This window comes from Ovis aries, chromosome 21 (genome assembly GCF_016772045.2).
Source record: "Ovis aries strain OAR_USU_Benz2616 breed Rambouillet chromosome 21, ARS-UI_Ramb_v3.0, whole genome shotgun sequence".
Lineage (NCBI taxonomy): Eukaryota > Metazoa > Chordata > Mammalia > Artiodactyla > Bovidae > Ovis > Ovis aries.
Window position 1 is genome coordinate 47,472,089 of NC_056074.1, and position 18,804 is coordinate 47,490,892.

At 59.6% G+C, this 18,804-nt stretch overlaps 4 protein-coding genes across 5 annotated transcripts in view; 1 reads left to right on the forward strand and 3 right to left on the reverse strand.

Annotated features, from left to right (window-relative positions):
* Positions 1-573: 573 nt before the first annotated feature.
* On the reverse strand, positions 574-5,991 carry RIC8A (RIC8 guanine nucleotide exchange factor A). Its single transcript, XM_027959956.2, has 10 exons — positions 5,841-5,991; positions 5,500-5,547; positions 4,824-5,414; positions 4,251-4,342; positions 3,630-3,780; positions 2,662-2,757; positions 2,432-2,576; positions 2,214-2,358; positions 1,697-1,816; positions 574-1,285 (listed from the first exon to the last, which is right to left on the reverse strand). Exons 1-10 carry the CDS (start codon positions 5,922-5,924, stop codon positions 1,165-1,167), a joined length of 1,593 nt encoding a protein of 530 aa, XP_027815757.1. The 5' UTR covers positions 5,925-5,991; the 3' UTR covers positions 574-1,164.
* Positions 5,992-7,672: 1,681 nt separating this feature from the next.
* BET1L (Bet1 golgi vesicular membrane trafficking protein like) lies at positions 7,673-10,663 on the forward strand. Its single transcript, XM_004019745.5, has 4 exons — positions 7,673-7,757; positions 8,892-8,983; positions 9,224-9,280; positions 9,410-10,663. Exons 1-4 carry the CDS (start codon positions 7,739-7,741, stop codon positions 9,575-9,577), a joined length of 336 nt encoding a protein of 111 aa, XP_004019794.1. The 5' UTR covers positions 7,673-7,738; the 3' UTR covers positions 9,578-10,663.
* A 2,610-nt stretch (positions 10,664-13,273) lies between these two features.
* On the reverse strand, positions 13,274-16,018 carry CIMAP1A (ciliary microtubule associated protein 1A). The gene is made up of 6 exons (XM_027960015.2): positions 15,905-16,018; positions 15,524-15,724; positions 14,965-15,066; positions 14,667-14,788; positions 13,746-13,886; positions 13,274-13,363 (listed from the first exon to the last, which is right to left on the reverse strand). The coding sequence occupies exons 1-6, from the start codon at positions 16,011-16,013 to the stop codon at positions 13,274-13,276; spliced, it is 765 nt and encodes a 254-aa protein (XP_027815816.1). The 5' UTR covers positions 16,014-16,018.
* A 1,477-nt stretch (positions 16,019-17,495) lies between these two features.
* Positions 17,496-18,804, reverse strand: part of SCGB1C1 (secretoglobin family 1C member 1) — a 1,496-nt gene continuing 187 nt past the window's right edge. The window contains exons 2-3 of one of the 2 annotated variants that reach the window (XM_004019746.5): positions 18,091-18,290; positions 17,496-17,661 (exon numbers count right to left, since the gene is read on the reverse strand). In XM_004019746.5, the coding sequence (XP_004019795.3) occupies positions 17,629-17,661; positions 18,091-18,290 (233 nt within the window). In that variant the 3' untranslated portion in view covers positions 17,496-17,628. Of the gene's footprint in view, positions 18,291-18,804 lie in introns of both variants that reach the window. The other variant, XM_042238178.1, reaches the window with a different exon arrangement.

The window sequence follows — 18,804 nt, forward strand, 5'->3', positions numbered from 1 at the left end:
TCCCTGAATATATCCACAGGCCCTTCAGAGCACCCAACACACCCTTTCCCTGAGGCCTTTCAGAAACTCATCTGTTTCAGACCATTCTAGCAGCCTTCCCCCGCAACCAGGCCTTTTCCCATTAATGCTGCGTGAATTAACCTCTAAGACAGAAGGCACTGCTCACTTGTTAGCAGCCACACTACTGTTTGGGCAGAACCTACTGGGGTCTTCCTGCTTTGGCACAGGCCCTGTCTGGGGCTGCCCCAGACGCAGCTCCTGCCCCTCAGTGCTCCCTCCTCCTTGGAGTCTTACCTCCCTGTTGGATCCCTAGGCTAGAGCCCGCTGGAGCAGATTTCACTGACAAACTGCTCAGGAGACCTGGTGGCCTGATACATGAGTGGTCATCCAGGCAAAGAGCTGCATTCTAAGAAAGACGTAACCCTCCTTCTACTTAACGTGCCTTTACTTTCTATTCTGCGCGTGTATTCACACGCACGCACGCACGCGCACGCACACATCCTCGCCTGGGGCTCTTTCAAAAAGGCGTTTTCATGAAGCTCTGTGGTACACAACCGAAATCTAGACTTACGGTTTCAGGAGAGACATTTTCCTTCATATATTTAATGATCTAAGCCAACAGGAAGGATTGGGATTCTCAGAGCCACTGATGACTTGGGCACTGAGCCAGGACAAAAAATACAAGAGGCTACCAGCTCTGCACTCAGTGGCGACAAAAACAGCAGATCAGAAGTGTGTTTCTGGCATTAGCATATAAAGTTCCAGTAAGTTCTCTGCCCTGTGAAATGCGGTACTTGCTCAACACCAGCTCTGGGCCAGCACGCCGGCTGTGCTCCTGGCTGTCTGCCTGTTCCCACGCTCAGTCCCACCCTCCCAAACGCATGTACACCTTTGCATTCAGTTAAACCCTGCTCTCAGGCACACAAAAGAGACCACTTCATTTACAGAAACAAAGACTGGGTTCCCAGAGTCCTAGCAGGACGAGAGCCTCTCAGTCCTGCAGAGAAAAAAATGGACCAAAGGCAAATCATGAATAGAGCTCTGGAAGTAAAGAGAAAGGGACCTCCAAGCTGGAGGGAGGGGCGTAGCTTCCCCACGTCCTGGCCCCAAGGACACCTCTGGAAGCAGCACCGGTTCTGAAGGGGAGCAGAAGAGCGTCCGTTCTCAGTCAGGGTCCGAGTCAGCGTCCGAGGAGAGCTGCCCCTCCATGGTCTCACACATGGCGTCCTGCAGGGATGTGAGCTGGCCCCGGGGACTCATCCCCATGGGCTGGATGACCCTGTGCCTGTGGGAAGAAGGTGGTGGGGATGGGAAAGGGGGCCTAGCAGGCGGAGCAGGGGTCCCCCCGCCGTGGCCTGCTGCTCCCCCAAGCTGCTCCTGTGGCCTGGGGAACCCTGGAGGAGAACTGTCCTGGTCAGGCCTAAATCCTCGCTGCTACCTATACTTTGAGACTTAAGCAATTTCTTACTGTCTCTGGGCCTCAGTTTTCATCAGTTGAAAAATGAACATAATACTTACTTCAGTCCTAGTCGTCTTTTGCTAGAGAACTTTCTCCAAGACAGAGGATTTCCAACATGAGTAACGCAGTCTTGCCAGAACCTACATCCCACTCTGATCCCACCTCCTCGGCTCGCATGATGGGGCACGGGTGGTCCTCCTCTGTCCTGGCCCAGGCCCTCCGTGCCACGCCACGCACCTGGAAAGCTTGTCAAACATGTTCACCAGCTTCATGGCCTCGTGTTCCTTCTGCTCCTCTGTCATGCCCTCCATGGGGTTGGGAGGCTTTTCCTCGACCCGTCCAGTCACTGGGTTTATGCTGTTTCACGAGAGAGAGGTGTGGGGAATGCATTAGTGACTCCAGGACAGGAGGGCTGCGTGGGGTGGGTGGAGTTCCCATCTTCCTGCCTGGGTTTGGAAGGGCAAGAAATTCACTCTCTCGGGTGCAGGGAAGGCAAAGCAGCCGCAGAAGGACCTCCTTCCAGGAGCAGCAGGTCACAGCTCCTGCTGCCTGGACCACCTGGCCCCCTGCATTGTTCAGACCTCTTCACCCTGTGTTCTCAGTGGAACACCCTGGTGTCAGAATGTGCCCTTAAAAGCAGAAGCCTGATTCTGTAAGGGTTTACCCATCGGTCACCCTTATCCCATTCACCCTGCAGCTTCAAATGGGTGTGGTAACAGGGATGGGGGCATTGAGTAAGAGTCTCAGCACACACCTGGCCTTGGCTTCCTTGTACTCGTCCGTGTCCGTGTCCTCGTCCTCTGAGTACTGGCCCTCAGGCCGGCCCCCTGCCATGAGGCCCCTAGCAGCCAGGAGGCCGGCGGCATTTCCATAGCCCGTGTACTTGATGAACCGGGGCACTGAAGGGCAGGGCAGAAGTCAGTGTGGAAGCGTAGCTGGGGAGGGGCAGGCAGGGGCAGGCCCCCCACTCACCGCTCTCGGAGCACAGGACAAACAGGAACTCGGCTGCCACCCTCTTCACGTCAGTGTCCAGGTGCGTCATGAGGCGAACTAGTTTGTTTCGCAACAGCTCCCCCACCTCAGGCCGGGTCCTCACGTCCCGCAGCGGGGGCAGCACCTGAGGAGGCAGCTGTCTCTCAGCCTGGGCCTGGAAGGACCAGGGTCTCCAACCAGGGCTCAGCCACAGCCCGTCTACCCCATACCTGGGCCTTCAGGAACTTCCTGGCGGGGCGGTGCATGCGGGCACACTCCGTCAGCACGCTCAGCACAGGGGCCACGCTCTCCTTCAGCCTGTGTGTCTGCAGAGGAGCCTCGGTCACTGGACTGGGCCCCCTTACTCAAGGCCGGGGGCCAGGAACCTGCCCCAGATGATCCTGGTGGGAGGCACTTGGGAAGTGGCCCCAGCTGAGGGACCAAGAGCGAGCCGTGGGTGTCTGTATGAGCTTCAAAAAGAACAGGCACAGACCCTAACTCAGAAGGCCATTTGTACGTTTGGGCAACCCCACGTACTTTCCCCACCTTTAAATGAGGGGTGGAAAACAGCATGTTTAAAGTCGTTAACCACCAGCACACAAGACCATTCCCAAAGCACTGAATCTTAGGCCTGCCGTGCTCCAGCCCGCACGACGCCGGCAAACCCCCAGAGAAGCTGGTCAGAGTGCCGGCCAGTCAGCATCCCAGGGTGCAGCTGCAGGGAGCGGGGGGCTGCGGGCTCTCAAGGGCCTGTGGGTCCTCCGAGCGAAACCATGGCACAGCTGACGCCCATCTCGAGGGCTGCTCGTGCACAAGGACATTCTGAGTCCAGGGGCACAGAGAGGGATGGGGAGCGTGGTGGCACTTCAAGGGGGTAGGGGTGGGAGGCTTCTCAGGACTCCTCAAGAGGATTCACAAAGATGTCTAAGAAATGAGTCCTTTGCCAGATTCTGAAAGCACTTTGCCCCTCATCCCTCTCTGTGCCCCTGGACTCAGACTGTCCCTGTGCACGAGCAGCCCTCGAGATGAAGCCCACAGACTTCTCAGGGAGGAAGATCCGGCTTGACCATGACGTGGGAGGAACCGCCCGAATCACACTGGGGAGGTGATCTCCCCTCACCAGTGTGGACAGCAAAAACACAGTGACCACAGTAGCTGCAAAAACCTGGGCCAAAGCCACAGCAGTCCCCCTGCCCACCTGATGAAGACGCTTCTCCATGAAGCTGAGGAGGACACGAATCACATCCATGTTCACCCCTAGGAACTCCAAGGAACCTCCGTGTGGCTCCAGGGCGAGGAGAACATCCAGACACTCGACAGGCAAGTTCCCCAGGAGGTTCACTGCGTGGCTGGGGGCAGATGGAAGGGGCACTTGGTGAATACCGACCCCTGCTGCCAGCTGCTGGGGCCGTAAATGCCGTGAACCAGTGTCTGGGGGCCCAAGCAGCAGAACAAGGTACCAGAGGCAAGAGTGCTACTTCCTGTAAATGCCCAACCCACCACGTATCTAGGTTGAGGCACCACAGCTAAAACTGAGAACCGGCCTAGGCATAGGCCACCAAGAAGGAAAGTGAGGAAGCACACCACCCTATCGATACCACAGCGCCCGCTGCCCCTACCCAAGGCCCCCTGGCACCGTCCTGCCTTGGACTCACACCTCCGATCCTAGACCATAAGTGCTGGAGCGCCCCAGAAACACACTTTTGTCTGGTTCCACCCAGAAGGATGAAGACTCTAAGGCTGGGAACCACCACAGCGACCTGTGAGCAAACCACCCCCATTCCTCCCCACCCCCCCGCATGACAGGCACCCCCCTCACCCGTGGAACTCCTCTGTGCGGTCTCCAGCAGCAGCAACCATCACACAGTGCCGCAGAAGGGTCCCCAAGTGCCGGTATAGAGCAGTGTCTTCCTGACCAGACAGACAGGAGTTCCTGTGAGAGCGCGCCCCACTGGCCCCACTGCTGCCAACTGAGAGTCTACCTTCTGGACACCCCTGCAAGACCTCATGCATTAACAACTATGCTTCTCTACTGCACACCCTGGTGCTTGTCCTCTCCCAGGAGACCTCAAGAGAACTCTCGGTTAAGAAAATCAATGGATCCCCTTGGCACACAGCTGCTCTGTGCTTCAGCCCCACTCAGTCTCACCACGAAGAATCTCACAGCCTCCCCTGCACACCACACAGCCCTCCAGCCAGGCTGCAAGAGCCAGTTATGCTCTCCAACTCCCTCAGAAAACTTCCTTGAGACCGGTCCAAGATAGGTGTTCCCTGCTTCTCTCGACTGGCTAAGCACACCTAATCCAGAAATTTGAAGGAACCCAGCAAAGCAGCATGTGCAGGAAATGTCCAAGCTGTTAAACCCCACCCACAGGTTGAGGTCCGCCCTCACCTCATCCACCTCCCTCTTGATGGAGTCGAAGGTGATGTTGAAAAGCACTTTGAGGATCTCCATGGCTCGCTCAGTCTCCTGGGGAGGCAGGAGCTCAGGGTGCCTCTCGCCCTCAGTCATTCCCAACGTCAGCTCCAGCGCCCTGGTCAGCAGGCGCACTCCCTGCAGCTCCTGAAACAGCTGCTGGCGCACGTCGGTGCGGAGTGCAGTTAGCAAGAACAGAAGACGCAAGTCAAAGAACTGGACGTCGTGCGGGAAGCTACTCCGGCTGTGCAGTCCGACGCGCTCTGCGAGCCTCACCACTAGCCCCGCCTCTGCTGCCAGGACCTGTGCCCCGGGGCTGCTTAGCACGAGGTTGCACAGGCACTTAAGGGACTCGAGTACGACATCCACGTTCAGCGGCTCAGGGACCGACCCTTGGGAGGCGGAGATGCCAGCATAGCAGGCAAGAGCCTGCAGGCTCCGGCGACTGGTGAAGGAGTCCAGGCAGCTGCGGTCCCTGGACAAGATGCGGATGCTCTGCAGCCAGATAACGCGGCGGGAGGGTGGCAGGCCCTGCTCCAGGACCGAGACAAGCAGCTTCGCCAGTCTCTGCGGGCAGGGAGAAGAGCCGTTCCACCAGGCCCTTCTACCTGGGCCACCCAATCACGCCCCTCCACCTCCGGTGAGCACCCACCTTCCTATCCTCCTGTTGCGCATCATCAAACGTGAAACTCTGGGAGTTCTGCAAAGAAACCCAGAGGCTAGAAGGCACAGGCCTACCGCGTCAGAACCCGGGTTCCGCGGATGGGGGCCTGAGGCCGAAGGCACCTCTATGAACAAATGGCGCCCCAGCCCCACACACCGGCACCCTCGCAACTCCTCAGAGAGTCGGTGCTCCTCCCCATCGCTCTCCCTTCCACCCTCAGCCCCTTGCCACGCTCACCGCTCTCGCCGCCCCTCCAGCCGGCCACGCGCGCGGGCCCCACCCGGCCCCACCTCCTCTCTGCACGTCCCAAGTCTACAACTCCCGCTCACCTCCCGGTTGTACGCGCGCAAAGCTTCCATAACCACGTCCTCCTCCCCCGTCTCCAAGGCATCCGCAACTGCACGGGGCTCCATGGCACCTCCAGGACCCGATGCCAGGAAGGCCGGAGGCTCCCGGCTTCGCGATTCCGGGCAAGCGTCTGCCCGCCCCGCCCAGGCTCGGCGCGCGGGGGAGGCCGGGACGGGGCGTGCGCGGCGCCGTGGGGCGGGGCCTGGGTTGCGCGCAGGGGAGGCCGGGACCGGGCGGGCGCCGAGCTCTCTGGGTTGCGTGGAGCCTTAAAGGGGCGGGGCCTGGGCTGCGCGCGTGGGAGGCCGGGACGGGGCGTGCGCGGCGCCGTGGGGCGGGGCCTGGGTTGCGCGCAGGGGAGGCCGGGACCCGGCGGGCGCAGAGCTCTCTGGTCTGTGTGGCGCCTTAAAGGGGCGAGGCCTGGAACAGCTGGATAGAACTTGAAGACTTTGCTGCCGAGTCAGCTTTGGCCTTAAACTCCGGCTCGGTGATCGTCCGACTTATGGGCCAGAATCGCCCTGAACCGAGCAGTGAGCCTCACTCCTTGGGCTAGGATTCCTGACAGGAGAGGGCCTCAGCCCCGCACCCCTCCATCACACGCACACCAACACCGCTCTTGATGCACAGAACGAATGAAACGTCCAGGGAAAAGTCGAGGTGGAAAGGAGTTTACAACCTCCGGACCACTTGGTTTCTAAACAGATGTTTGAGTGCCTACTGCACGCGAGGAGCCGGGATGCGGGTGAATAGAACCCACAGGTTCCTGCCTTCTTGGCGCTTATGTGCCGGATGTGAAGACTAAAACGGGCAAACAAGACGACGTTAGGCAGCTATAGTGCTGTGATTGAATAACAAAAGGGGCTTGATGGGCTGCAAGGAGATCTGAAGAAGTGCCAGTCAGTTTTTGCTGAGACCGGAGCCTAGGGAGTGAGCCAGGAAAGGCTCCGAAGGAAGGTTCTGCAAGGCAGGAGTGGCCAGTGCGAGGGTGGGAATGGCCGTGGAGGGAGAGAGAAACATCACTGTTGGAGCTGAGAGAAAAGAGAGACGGGGTCGGGGTGGGGGGAAGGTCAGGAGGAAGACAAAGTCTGACTGTGTGCGGTGACTTCCCTGCTGTGTAAGCAGGCACACCTGCTCGTCTGCTTGGGCTGTTTCCTTTTTTGAAAAGCAGAGACGATACAAGTTTCCATTTCAGTGGATTGTCGAGTACATGGCACAGCAATTGCTCCATTACGGGGGGTGGGTAACTTATAACCCATCCACCGGGCAAGAAGGCTTTGTTAAGCATCTACTTTGTCAGGCCCCTTGTCAGCACCGCGTGCAAGGTCAAAAAGCGCTGGCTCCTCCCGTACCCACTCCCCTCACGCTCCCACCCCTCTTCCTGGTTCCTTGTTTTCTTCAGAGGGCTTCACTCCTGCGACTTCTGCACCGCTCGCTCGTTCCAGGCACTGATCTCGTTTGTCCTGCCGGCAGTAACTGGAACCGGGCTTCCCATCGAGTTCGCTCCGGGCCTCAACCCCGGCGGGGTCGCGGCGAGGAGCCTCTTTGGCCCGGGAAAGGCCCGTGTGCTCTTCCCAGTTAGGACCCCGACACCGCCTTAGGCGGGAATGGCTGCTGGAGTGTCTGTGGGCACCATAGTTGCCTCTAAAACCACAAATCATCCAGGAGTCCCGAGAGCAAACGCCAGCCCCATCCCCAAGTCAAACGACGGAAGAAACGTCAGATTCTTCCCGTTCCCACCGCCGAGTCTGTCGGCCAGATCTCGGCCGGAAGTGGGGGGCCTGAGGCGGAAGGGGTGGGGCCGGAAGCCCCTTCCGGCGACTGCGCCACGTCCGAGGAGGCTGTAATCAAGCGGTGACGGACCCTGGGGTCGGAGCTGGACGCGATGGCGGACTGGGCTCGGGGTGAGCGCGGAAGGGCGGAGGCGGATGGCTACGGGGCTCGCCGGGGCCGACTCCGCTGCTCTTAGGAACCGCCTTCGCCTTTCTCCGCGGCACTAGGTGGCGTTGTTGGCAAGACACTGCGGGCGGGCGTAGTTTGGGCAGGGCGGCCAGGGTGCAGCCCGCCGCGCTGTGGATGAGTCGCTGGGTCCCTTTGGGCGCTCCTGCCCAGCTGCTGCGTGAAACTGCGGGGTCCGGATGCCCGCAGTCCCCACCCGTTTCGTCCCTGGGAGATGACTCTGCACGGGACCTCGGCCGGGTCTCCTGGTTGACGGGTCCCTGAGGCTAGACCCCCTCGGAGTGAGAGCTGCGCGTGATAGGAGGGCCCAAGCATGCCTAGTACCCCACTTGCCTTCTGGGAGTCTCTCTTCACCTGCGAAGTGGGATGCTGATGCTTGTTTCGCTGGGCTGTTGTGACTTTTAAGGAGTTAAGGGTACAGTCGGTCGGTAGGACCTTTACACCTCTTATTTTGGGGTTTGTAAGAAGCCATGGTTCCTAGACTGTGCCCGCTTTTGATGAGTCTCCTTGAGGCATCGGGCTCGAGGCAAATGCGCACTCTGAACTTTGTGGGAAACAGTTCTCACCAGCCTGGTAGGGTGGTAATTCTGAATCACCAGGCCCAGCGCCTGTCTCGGGCCAGTTCTCAGCGGGTACCAGGCTCTGGGTGACACACAAGACCCTGTGTGGGATCAGTCTCAAGCCCTGTAAGTCTTACCAGAGCTCATTGGGGTTTATTTTGAGAACAGGTTCTGTGTACCTTGCTAGTGACACCTGCGGAGGGATGGTACAAGTTCCGTCACAGAATGTCTGAAAGTACTGGTTGAACTGAGCCCTTTGGAGGTGCCCGCCCACCCATCCCAGCCTGGATACATGCACAGGACCTGTGCTCACACTGTTGTTTATACAGTCCTCCTCATGTGTGAAGTTGGATCCTGGGTGAGGGTGGGGCCTGCTCAGCAGACACACAGAGGCCGGGTCCCCTTAGATGCCTGACTGGGCCAGATGGGATTGGAGGCCGGAGGCCACAAAGGGCCGAGATTATAGGGGTCACGGTTCATGAGCGGAGTCATGCTTTCAGCCTCTCTCTCTCCTCACAGCTCAGAGCCCTGGTGCTGTGGAGGAGATTCTAGACCGAGAAAACAAGCGGATGGCTGACAGCTTGGCCTCCAAGGTCACCAGGCTCAAATCGGTCAGTGGTGGTCCTCTCCTTTTGCCTCCACCTGGCATCTGGAGGGGGTGGTCAGCGGGCAGTAAAGACCTGGATGGGTTTCAGGTAGTTCCGTTCTCCTTGTCCCACCTGTGGCATACTCATCTGTGCGAGGCCCAGGTGGCATTTGGATCTTCTGATCTCTGTTGATCTTGTTGGGGGTCAGGTGCTGTTCACTGTGTTTGTCCCGGTCTGACCCTGCCCCCTCTGTGTCCTGACCAGCTGGCTCTGGACATCGATAGGGATGCGGAGGACCAGAACCGGTACCTGGACGGCATGGTAAGGGCCTGCGGTTTGCAAGCGTCACGGTCAGCTCAGCTCCCCACCACCTGCTTTGCAGCCCCCATCTGTGTGTGTGTGTTGCAGAGTCACTGTCCCTTTGTGACAATGTTGGAATTTCTCCCTCAGGACTCAGATTTCACAAGTATGACGGGTCTACTCACAGGGAGTGTGAAGCGGTTTTCCACAATGGCGCGATCTGGGCGAGACAACCGGAAGCTTCTTTGTGGTATGGCTGTGGGCCTGATTGTGGCCTTCTTCATCCTCTCCTACCTCCTGTCGAGGGCAAGGACGTGAGCCAATGGGAACTGGCTTCTGTGGGTGCCTGGGGCAACCAGGATTTTCCTCTGTCTGGTGTTTTGGGCTCCAGAGAACTTGTTTTCAAAATACTCCTTTGAAATGAGGATCATGGCTTAGGAATGTTTTTTCTGCGTGGTTGGGAGCCTCTAACCCAGTGAGCTCTTGTTAGCTGGTTCTATGTGTGCAAGGGCCCTATCCCTGTGGGGTAGCCTAGGCCCAGCTCCCTCTGCCACCTTGAGCTCTAGAAGCCCCAGCAGTGTTGGGTCCAAGCAGAGCATCTGGGAATCCTGGACACGGCCGCCTGTGAGCAGCAGTCCTTTCATCGGCCCTTGAGGTTCTGAGCATCTCAAGGCTTCTCTGCGCTGTCTTGGTCTGGATGAGGCTGTGTCTGATGTTTGAGCTGCCTGGAGCTGACACAGGAAGGGGGTGTGGCTGTGAAGCTCAAATCACTGCTGTCACCTCCAACTGAGTGTCCTCAGCCCGGAGACTGCAGTTTCTCTGGCCAGGGCTGCTGGTCATCCATGACCCGGAGAGATTCAAAGGTCCTGCTGAGTGGCCTCTTCCTGCCCTCCAGTCCCGCGACTGAAACCAGGCCCTCGGGGATGGGCAGGGGGTGTGGGTGGAGGAAGGGACTGCAGCGCAGGCTGAGGACTTGGGGCCCAAGGCCTGCAGTTTCCCAGCCGTGTGTCCAGGAGCAGAAGCCGATGTTCTCACGGGATTCAGGATCTGCCCAGCACCAGAGGCCTGCTTCCCGGAGACTAGACCTCTGGAGACATGTCCGTCTGACGCTTCAGAGTCAGGCCCGGTGTGAGGCGGGGCTTTTGTCGGTGTACGCGGGAGGTTTCTGGATAGTGACTTTTCTTAGGAACTGTAGGGCACTTTTTGAGGGTTTGTGGGCAGTTTCCACTAAGCTAACCCTAACCTGCAATGTCTGCCCACCTCTCCCTGGGCCCTCAGTGTCCACTCGGTCAGTCCCCTGCTCCTATGGACTGAACTAACAGGCCCAGCCAAACCAGTGGCTTCGTTGTACCTCCCTGTGAGTCCCCGGTGTCCTCGTCTTCCCATAAAAAACGCTTGTAAGAAGTCGTTGGCTCTGTGTCTTTCCTGGTTCCTGTTCCCATCTTCTTGGGTACGCTCCTCACTCTGACCGTCCAGCTGCCCGCACACTCGTGCCGCGTGTGGGGCATCCGCTCCTCTCGCCACCTTGCCCTCTCCTCTGCCCGTGCGGACCTCGCCTTCTGGCCCTGGCACTCTGCCGCTCCTCTTCCTCTCCCTGGTTCCCTGCCCAGCAGGCCCGGCCTCTCCTCAGACGCTTGCCATGGAGCCCTTTTCTCTCTGCTGCACTTGGCTGGGCCCTTGGCCTCCTGAGTGTTCTGCCTGACGGTCACCATTCCTCCAGTGCGTGCTGCTCACACAGTAAGGTTGGCCTGCTTGCCTCTGTGTCCCTGGGGCTTGGGTTTATCTCTGTCCTCCTTGACATCCCTGCACAGGACCCTGTGGCCGTGCCTTGACCCCCGTTTTGTGTACCACGGCTTTGACTTCGCCCTCTGCCCTCTCACAGTGAACCTAGTCACAGGGACTTGTCCACTGGTCACCAGGCTCAAAGCTGCTACCCATAGAGTGTCTTCATCTGGTCACTGCAGGCACAGCAGATACCCCCAGACCTGAACTCCGTGGCCCCTGCCTTTTCTGGGCCTGCTAACCTTGCTTCCTGAGAAAGTGGCTCAGCCAGGGCAGCCCTCCTCAACTGCCCCGCTCCAAAGCAGACCAGGAATTTGGAGTTCGTGTTTCAGGGTGGTCTTTTCTGAGGAAAGTGAAAGTTGTTCAGTCGTGTCCGACTGTTTGTGACCCCATGGACTGTAGTTCATGGAATTCTCCAAACAAGAATACTGGAGTGGGTAGCCTTTCCCTTCTCCAGGGAGTCTTTCCATCCCAGGGAACGAACCCAGCTCTCCTGCACTGCAGCCAGGGTCTCTACCGACTGGGCTGTCGGTGAAGTCCCTTCTCTGAGGAGGACTTCGCCATCTCTGCTGTGTGGTTTGCCTCAGGTTGCCGTCTGTGCCTCCCTGCTTCTCCATCTCTGTGACTCTGTAGCCTTCCCAGCTATTCGGGGTCTGGGTGTTTGTTTGTCATTGTGTTAGATGAACAGCTGAAGCGGGCATGGAGCTCTGCTGTGCTGTGTCAGGAGGGTTTCCTGTGGGGCCTTCACCCTTCTCAGCCCTGTACACTGAGCGCCTAGTCCTGTGGGTGAGTGGGGTTTGCTGACGTTGAGCCCGAGACTATAAAGCAGAGAAGGACTTGAGGACCTTTGGGGTCACGTGTGGACAGACAGCCAGGCTCTATCCCTTAAGTCAAAGACAAGGCATTTAGCAAGAAAAACTCGAAATAAACAGCATCAAAGTAAACATGGCCTTTGGTGTTTCCATTTCTGTGGGGGCTTCAGAAAGGTTTGTCTGGAACTGACCGTGATCTACAAGCTGGCCACAGGCACTGGTGGTCTTGACTCTGCTGCTCACACATCCCCCTGGACAAGCAGATGTGGGCTTGACAGTTCCTGCTCCTGGACCTTTGTTTGCCCAGGTTCCTGTGACTCAGATGGAAAGATGATAGCATTACTGCGTCAGGATTGGGGGAATATATGTGAGTACTTAGAACAAGTAGCCTGACACAGTCACAGCTCAGTGAGGGCCAGCAGTTGTCATGTCCTTCGTATAGCTGCCGGCACAGGTGCAACAGGGCTGCCTGCTCAGGGCTGGGGTGAAGATCAGAATCATTCCTCAAGGCTGGCCCTGGACTCCAGGGTGCCCTCTGGAAACACCTCTCTTCATCCCCGCTCAGACACCCCTCCCTGCCCACACCCTGCTGTGCTCCTGGGCTTGATGCATAGCAGACCACCTTCAGGTGTCGCCACAGGGGACTCTGTCTCATGGGGACCCCTTGTGTTTGAGACAGAGATGGTTCTCTCTGCGCTAGGATGTTAGTTACAGCCTTTTGGAGGCAGGCTGGCACTACCACCCCCTGCAAGCTCAACACAAATCTGCAGGTGGTTGCAGAATGTGAGCTGAGGGCCCACCTGGCCTCACTGCCTTGCTGTGTGTCGAGCTCACTCACAGTGTGGTGGCTGATGGGAGGATGAGCAAAGAGAAGGGGGTTGTCCAGGCAGAAACCCTTTGTATGTTGTGTGGCCTGGCTTCAGAAGTCAATAACAGCAGCATGATTATTCAGGATGGTCACAGGCTCTATTCTAGAATCCAGGGGAGGGGCACAGACTCCATGTCTCAGCAGGGAAGAGTTAGTCTCACAGGGAGAAACCACCTGGAGAGACCTTCTGGAGGATACAACAGAGCGTGGAGGGCAGGGATGGAGGCAGAACGAGCCCTCCTCTCGGCTCAGACCCCGGGCCCTGGAACTCGACATGGGATGGCGTGATCGCCTATGGGGGCCTCTTTCTGGAAAAGCTGGATCCTCCCCCAAGAGAAGACCATTGCTGGTAGAATCCATGATTTTATTATATATCTGGGCACAGCAAGAAACAAGGTTAGCAAATGGGAACGCATAGAAAAAATAACTGATTGCAATTGGCTAAACGAGCGTGCTCTGCCCTCCAGGGCTGGGCCGGCTGCAGCCCTCAGCTCGGGGCATCTCTTAGTGGGGCGATGTGCAGAGACTTCCAGCATGGGGGTGGGGCCGGGGCTAGTCCACATCCACGACCAGGGGCGTCATGTAGTCAGAGTGTTTGATGCCGAAGGAGACAACAGGGGCGCAGGGCCTGGTCATCGTCACCTGGGAGAGGAGAGGCTGTAAGGAGCCGGCACCGCTGCCCCACCCCACAGGCTCTGCCCTCACTGGCTGGAGCTGCTGACAGTGGTTTTGCTGTACCCCCGAAACCCTGGGCCAAGGTGACCAGCAGGAAGTCCACTCTGCCAGGCATGACTGCAGAGCCTGGGTGTGGTGCGTGCTCGGCAGCGCTCGCCGTCCTGTGTCTGGGGGTCTGGGAACCCAAGCCGCCAGCGGGGGAGAAGGCTGCTGCTGCCTGCGCGAGCCCTCAGGGTGCCTGGCCTCCATGGCCCTTGCCGGCTCGCAGGCCCTTCCCCGCACCACCCTCTGGGCCATGCCGCCCCTGCCTGCTCCCACCCCACCCGTCTGGGCCGTGCTCTTGCCAGACCTTCTCGGGGCTGTGGGCTCCTGGTCCTGGCTTTAGGGTCTTGTCCCCTGGAGGCTCCACCCGGGCAGCCATGGTATACTGTGGAGCCTTGAACTTAGTCACCTGCACGTCAGTCTGGTGGTAGGCCGCGGGACCTGGGGTCTGCAAGGTGAAAGAGGCTCAGACAGGCTCGGCCTGCCCGAGTGTGGGGCCTCCGAGGGCAGGGGCTGGCATCAGACACTGGGTTTCAGGCCCCGAGTCACTGTGTGTGTGTGTGTCTGGGGCCGCCTCTGGCTGCAAACGATGGCCATACCGTGGGGCGACAGTCCAGTGCTGCGGGCCCGTCTCCGTGTGGACGTCACCCTCTCTTCAGCCTCACCATGGCAGTGACACCCCAGTCTGTGCCAGTCCCAGGCTTTCCCTGCCATAAGTGTGTGTGAGAGAGGCCCCTTCCCAACCGGGGACTCAAGGGCCACGGGCTGGGCTGGTGAGATCGGCAGTGCCATGATGCCAGGCACCCAAGCAGCTCAGGGCCCTTGTGCTGGCTGTTTCTGGAGCCAGAGCCCTCCTCCCCCAAATACGTCACAGCTCATTTTTCGCCTCTGCCCAGCTGCTTCCTGCATGCTGCGCTGTCTCAGACTCTCCTCGCCTTTCAGGCAGCACCCACACACCCGCTGCTTTCATCACTGCTCAGCACTGTCAGCCTCCTGGCCAAGTCTTAACCTCTTTCCTCCTTGTCCACCATCTGCCCCTCCTCACCTCTGGAATGTAGCCCAGTGAGGGTGGGGCCAGAGAGGCAGCAGGCTCCCAGAGGAGGAAGAGCTTCGGAGTTTCGGGAGGATGGGGGTCAGGCCGGTAGGCCCTGGGTTCTAGGGGAAGGGGCCAGATGGGCCATCTCTCTAGGGGGTAAGCAGTGCTGTGCCCCAGCCAGGTGCCCCTTGCCTTGTGCAGGTCGTCGCTGAAGCTGCCCAGCTTGCTGCGGCCCTTGATGGAGAAAGAGGGCTGGGAGACCTTGCCGACGGTGTGGGGGCCCATCACCATGGGCAACATGTAGGCTGCGGGGCCTGCAGATGTACCAGCGTCGAGTCTCAGGCTGGACGGGGCCCTGTGCCCGAGTCTCCACTGGCTTCTTCCCTGGGCTTTCCGCCTCCACGAGACCAGCCGTCAGGGTGGCGCCCCCCACCCACCCTATCAGGGCCCCCAACCCAGTCAGCCATGGGCCACCGAGGCTGCTGCGGACCTGGGGTACTGTCCACTCGGAAGGTCTTGGTTCGGGCAGAAATGGAGTGGCTGGGCGCCGAGTCGAACACGTGCTTGGTAGATTTCTCTGGAAAGTAGTCGCCTGGGATGGGGTGGGGGGAAAATGTGGTTGCTGGAGGGTAAGGGTGATCCTACAGATCAAAACCGATGCCTGGCGCTGATCAACTCAAGGAGGACCCCCAACGTGGCAGGTATGGGGCCTCTGGGCCCCGGTGAGAGGCAACCGTGATTTTGCAAGGGGTGTCTGGTCTGAAAACTCTGGTTGCAGGAGTTAGAGAGGGGCCTGGAGAGCAAGTCTGATGTGAGCCTGGTGTGGTGACTCAATCAGACAAGGAAGGCCCTCAATCAGAGTTGGGCACCAGAGTCTCAGAGGCTGCACTGGGTCCCAGCTCCCCACTAGGCCTGACATTGCCCTGTTGTGAGGAGAAGGTGGGTTGGGAGGGTGAGGACGGCTGCACCCCTCACGTGCTCATGCCTCTAGGTTTGCAGAGGCCACCAGCAGGCTTGGGCAGGGCTGGGGCTGAGCCAGGGGCCCTCACCAGGGCCGGGGGTCAGTGTGGTCTTTGTGTGGTAGCGCCCCAGGATGGAGTAGGCGGGGCCGAGGTCCTTGCCAGTCCTCAGTATCTTGGGGTTCACGCTGTAGCGGGGCCCTGGGGAGCAGTTCTCTGCCAGGAGCATGGGAGCCCCACGGAAGCTGTAGGCTGGTGCACGCAGCTTGGTGGGCGTGTGCTTCACAAAGCCTGTGGGGCAGGGATTCTGAGCGGCCTGGTACCAGACCCTGCGCTTCCCCCCAACCCCCCACTGACCCTAGAGGAGTTGATGGGCTAGGAGTGAGAGAGGAGCCCAGGCCCACCGCAGGCCCACCCCAGACCTGGCTTCTGCTTCCCCTGCTCCGCCCTCCCAGAGTCCCAAGGGCTTACCCGTGGTGGGTGGAATCAGGTACTTGGGTCCAGGGCTGCTGTAGAGGGCCATGATGGGCCCCCGGGGACGATGGGGCCTCCAGGAGCCCACCCACACCTCCTCCGCCATGACTGGTTCTGTCCACGGATGGGAGGGTGACCGAGTGCTGGAGGGCCTGGGCCCTCCCAGCCCCGTCACTGCCTCTGCCTGCACTGGCGGGCAGCAGTGCAGGCACTGTGCCTCCTCAGTGGGGTCTCGCCTTGGGGCCCAGACCAAGGATCACTTGGGGCCTCTGCTTAGAGCAGTGGGTTGGCTCTGCCGCACCCACCCCCGAGAGGAGGAGCATCAGAGCCTCGCAGACAAGCCCATGAAGCTGTCTTAGCGCTCGTGGACCTGCCCGCAGCGGCTCTGAGGGGGTCTGGGCAGGCTCCTCCTGCCCAGAGGACCCTGAGTGTGGCTGGGTAAGGAGCAGTGGGCAAAGATGGGGAACTTCTCGCATGAGGCTTGCCCTGGGGTCGGGAGGGGCCGCTCTGGAGGGGCCCTCACCTCTTTGGTCTGGGAGCAGCACTCAGAGCGACCAGTGGACTGAGCCTTCTCAGAGGCGGTCCTGTCGCACCAGCCTTGGTGCCAGGGTGTTCCAGAAAAGGAGCATGGAGAGGGAGGCTTCCTCTCTCCCCCTGGGGGCATCAAGAATTGGGGAGGTGTCCCTGCCTCTGAGCTCTAGAATGTGGCTCTGTGCGATGGTGGATTCTAGATCACTGTCTATGTGATGGAGACAATGGCCTCAGCCCGCGGGACCTCCACCCACACCGTGCCTGGCTCAGGACCAAGACTTTGCTTTGCTCCTCTTTGCAGGGTTCAGGGTAGAGTGCAGAGGACAGGCAGGGGACTGCGAGGGCTGGGACCAGCACAGCGAGGCAAGGAGTAAGGTTGTTAGGGGCAGAGCTGAACCTGCTCAATCCTGTCCCCAGTTAAGACTGCTGAGCTGGGGAAACTGAGGCACAAGAAGGCTGTTGGGGGTCCAAGGACCCAGGAAAGGGCAGGCCTGCCCTGGTTTGGGGGCAGGTGTTGGCGTGGGGAGCTGCTGAGGGGCCTTCCTGTGACACTGCTTGCCCCCCACCATGCGGGCTGCGCCCACCATTGGACCTTGAGCGTCCTCACTCGCAGAATCCTCCTGGGGCTCCAGCTGGGACTCTGCCTCTTTCCTTGAGGAACTTCTCAACCCCTGGACCCATGGCCTGTGTATGATGTGCACATGTATCGTCTCGAAATGGTGACCCTCAGACGTAGAGCGCCCCCACCCAGCCTGTGCCCTCAGCCCTGGCCACTGCCTCTCTCTGGGGCTCTCTGCTGCTCCTTGCTCTGAGCCCCTGCCCCTGCCCCTGCGTCTGCCTCTGCAGACCTTCTTGTGTCCGACGCCTTCCTGCGTCTGCCTGTCTGCCTACACGGTGGCTTGCTTTGTCTACTTCCTTACAAGGGTGTCTGCCTGGACTTGTGTTGGTGGGTCCGCCCTCTATGTGGGGTTACTTACACATGTGTGCCCCACTCACATGACCCTGTGCATGGGGGTCTGTAGTGTCCCTGAGGGCGGGGAGAGACAGGAGCCAGAGCCTGAGCTACAGGAGGCTTTATTGGTTGGGTGACTTGAGGGTGAATTCACGCCGAGGGAAGTGGTAGGGGTGTTGTCTTCGTGGCTGCTTGTGTAGCTGGTCCTATGGCTGCTTGGAGCCACGCCTGGGGTCCACTAGGCATCGTCCTGACTGCCCAGCACTTGCACCTGGAAGGCAGACATGTGTGGGCCAAGGGGCCTGGCGGTTCCATGCCCAGGGATCAGTAACTGGAGAGCCACAGCCCCATCAGGCAAACAGGCCCAGGCCAGCCTCTGCACGTTGCAGCCAGCCCCCTCCCAGCAGCTGGGGAAGCAGGGTGTGTGCATGTGTGTGCGTGTGCGTGTGCGTGCGTGTGCGCAGAGGTGAGCATGTGCGTGCGCATGTATGTGCAGGTAGGGGGAGGCTGAGGGCTGATGTGGGCAGGGAGGTCTGGGATGTCCACCTCTGCCGGCGGAGGTAGGTGAAGGTGTCTGTGGGATGGTGGGGCATGGGATTGCTATACTGGGTGCGCGATGAGGGCCTAAGGAATAGGGCTGTGGGTCCTGCCAGGTTTGCAGCCCTTAGGGAATGGGTGCCCCCCGCCCCGGCCGCAATACCAGCAGCTTGACCAGTTCCGCCTTGTGCATGGGCTGTAGGCCGTCTATGCAGGACTTGAGCTCGGCTATTGCTGCCTTGGCGTCTGCATTGATGTTGTACTTGCTCAGGGGCCCCTCATAGAGCTCCTCTGTGGACCCCACCAGCAGCGTTTGCAGGAAGTCCATGAAAAGCTCTTCGCTGTCCTCCCCTGTGGCCAGCCCTGTGTTGTGGGGGTGAGATGATGCCAGGCCAGGACTCTTCCCGACCCCAGCCCCAGACTTCCCACCTCCAGCCTCAGTGGTTCTCCAGACCCTCCCCATCAACGCCCACCCCTCCTGCCCCAGATTTTCCTCCGCAACATCCCCCAACTCCACCTACCCTCAGACCCCTCCTGTCACCCTAACCTCAGCTGCCTCTTTTCACCCTGGGCTCCCTGGCATCACTGAGGAAGGAAAGCCAAGCCTCTGATGTGGTGGGAACTGCCCCTTCCCGTGAGGTTGGCTTACCTAGAGCTTGGACTGGGGTCCGGGTCGGCCTGAGTTGGGCTGAGTTGGTGACATTGGGCTTGGTGGTGACACAGGGGCTGAGACAGAGGTTAGGTGGGCTGGGGCTGGGGCCAGTTGGGCTTAGTCTATGGCTGGGGTAGGGGCACCTGGGGACTGGGGTCAGCAAGGACACCAGGGTCACTGCCCATGTTCATGCTCTGTGATGGAAGCGGGTCGGGGTGCCTGGGA

Excerpts from the sequence above, each read along its gene's own strand:
- RIC8A (XM_027959956.2), bottom strand. The coding sequence starts at position 5,924 with ATGGAGCCCCGTGCAGTTGCGGATGCCTTGGAGACGGGGGAGGAGGAC. Across the intron at positions 4,343-4,823 it reads TCAAGAGGGAGGTGGATGAG|GAAGACACTGCTCTATACCG; the intron begins GTGAGGGCGGAC and ends CTGTCTGGTCAG. Across the intron at positions 2,359-2,431 it reads TGTCCTGTGCTCCGAGAGCG|TGCCCCGGTTCATCAAGTAC; the intron begins GTGAGTGGGGGG and ends CCTGCCCTTCAG.
- BET1L (XM_004019745.5), top strand. Across the intron at positions 8,984-9,223 it reads AGGTCACCAGGCTCAAATCG|CTGGCTCTGGACATCGATAG; the intron begins GTCAGTGGTGGT and ends TGTCCTGACCAG. Across the intron at positions 9,281-9,409 it reads ACCGGTACCTGGACGGCATG|GACTCAGATTTCACAAGTAT; the intron begins GTAAGGGCCTGC and ends TTTCTCCCTCAG.
- CIMAP1A (XM_027960015.2), bottom strand. The coding sequence starts at position 16,013 with ATGGCGGAGGAGGTGTGGGTGGGCTCCTGGAGGCCCCATCGTCCCCGG. Across the intron at positions 15,725-15,904 it reads CCTGATTCCACCCACCACGG|GCTTTGTGAAGCACACGCCC; the intron begins GTAAGCCCTTGG and ends CCTGCCCCACAG. Across the intron at positions 14,789-14,964 it reads CCGAGTGGACAGTACCCCAG|GCCCCGCAGCCTACATGTTG; the intron begins GTCCGCAGCAGC and ends GTACATCTGCAG.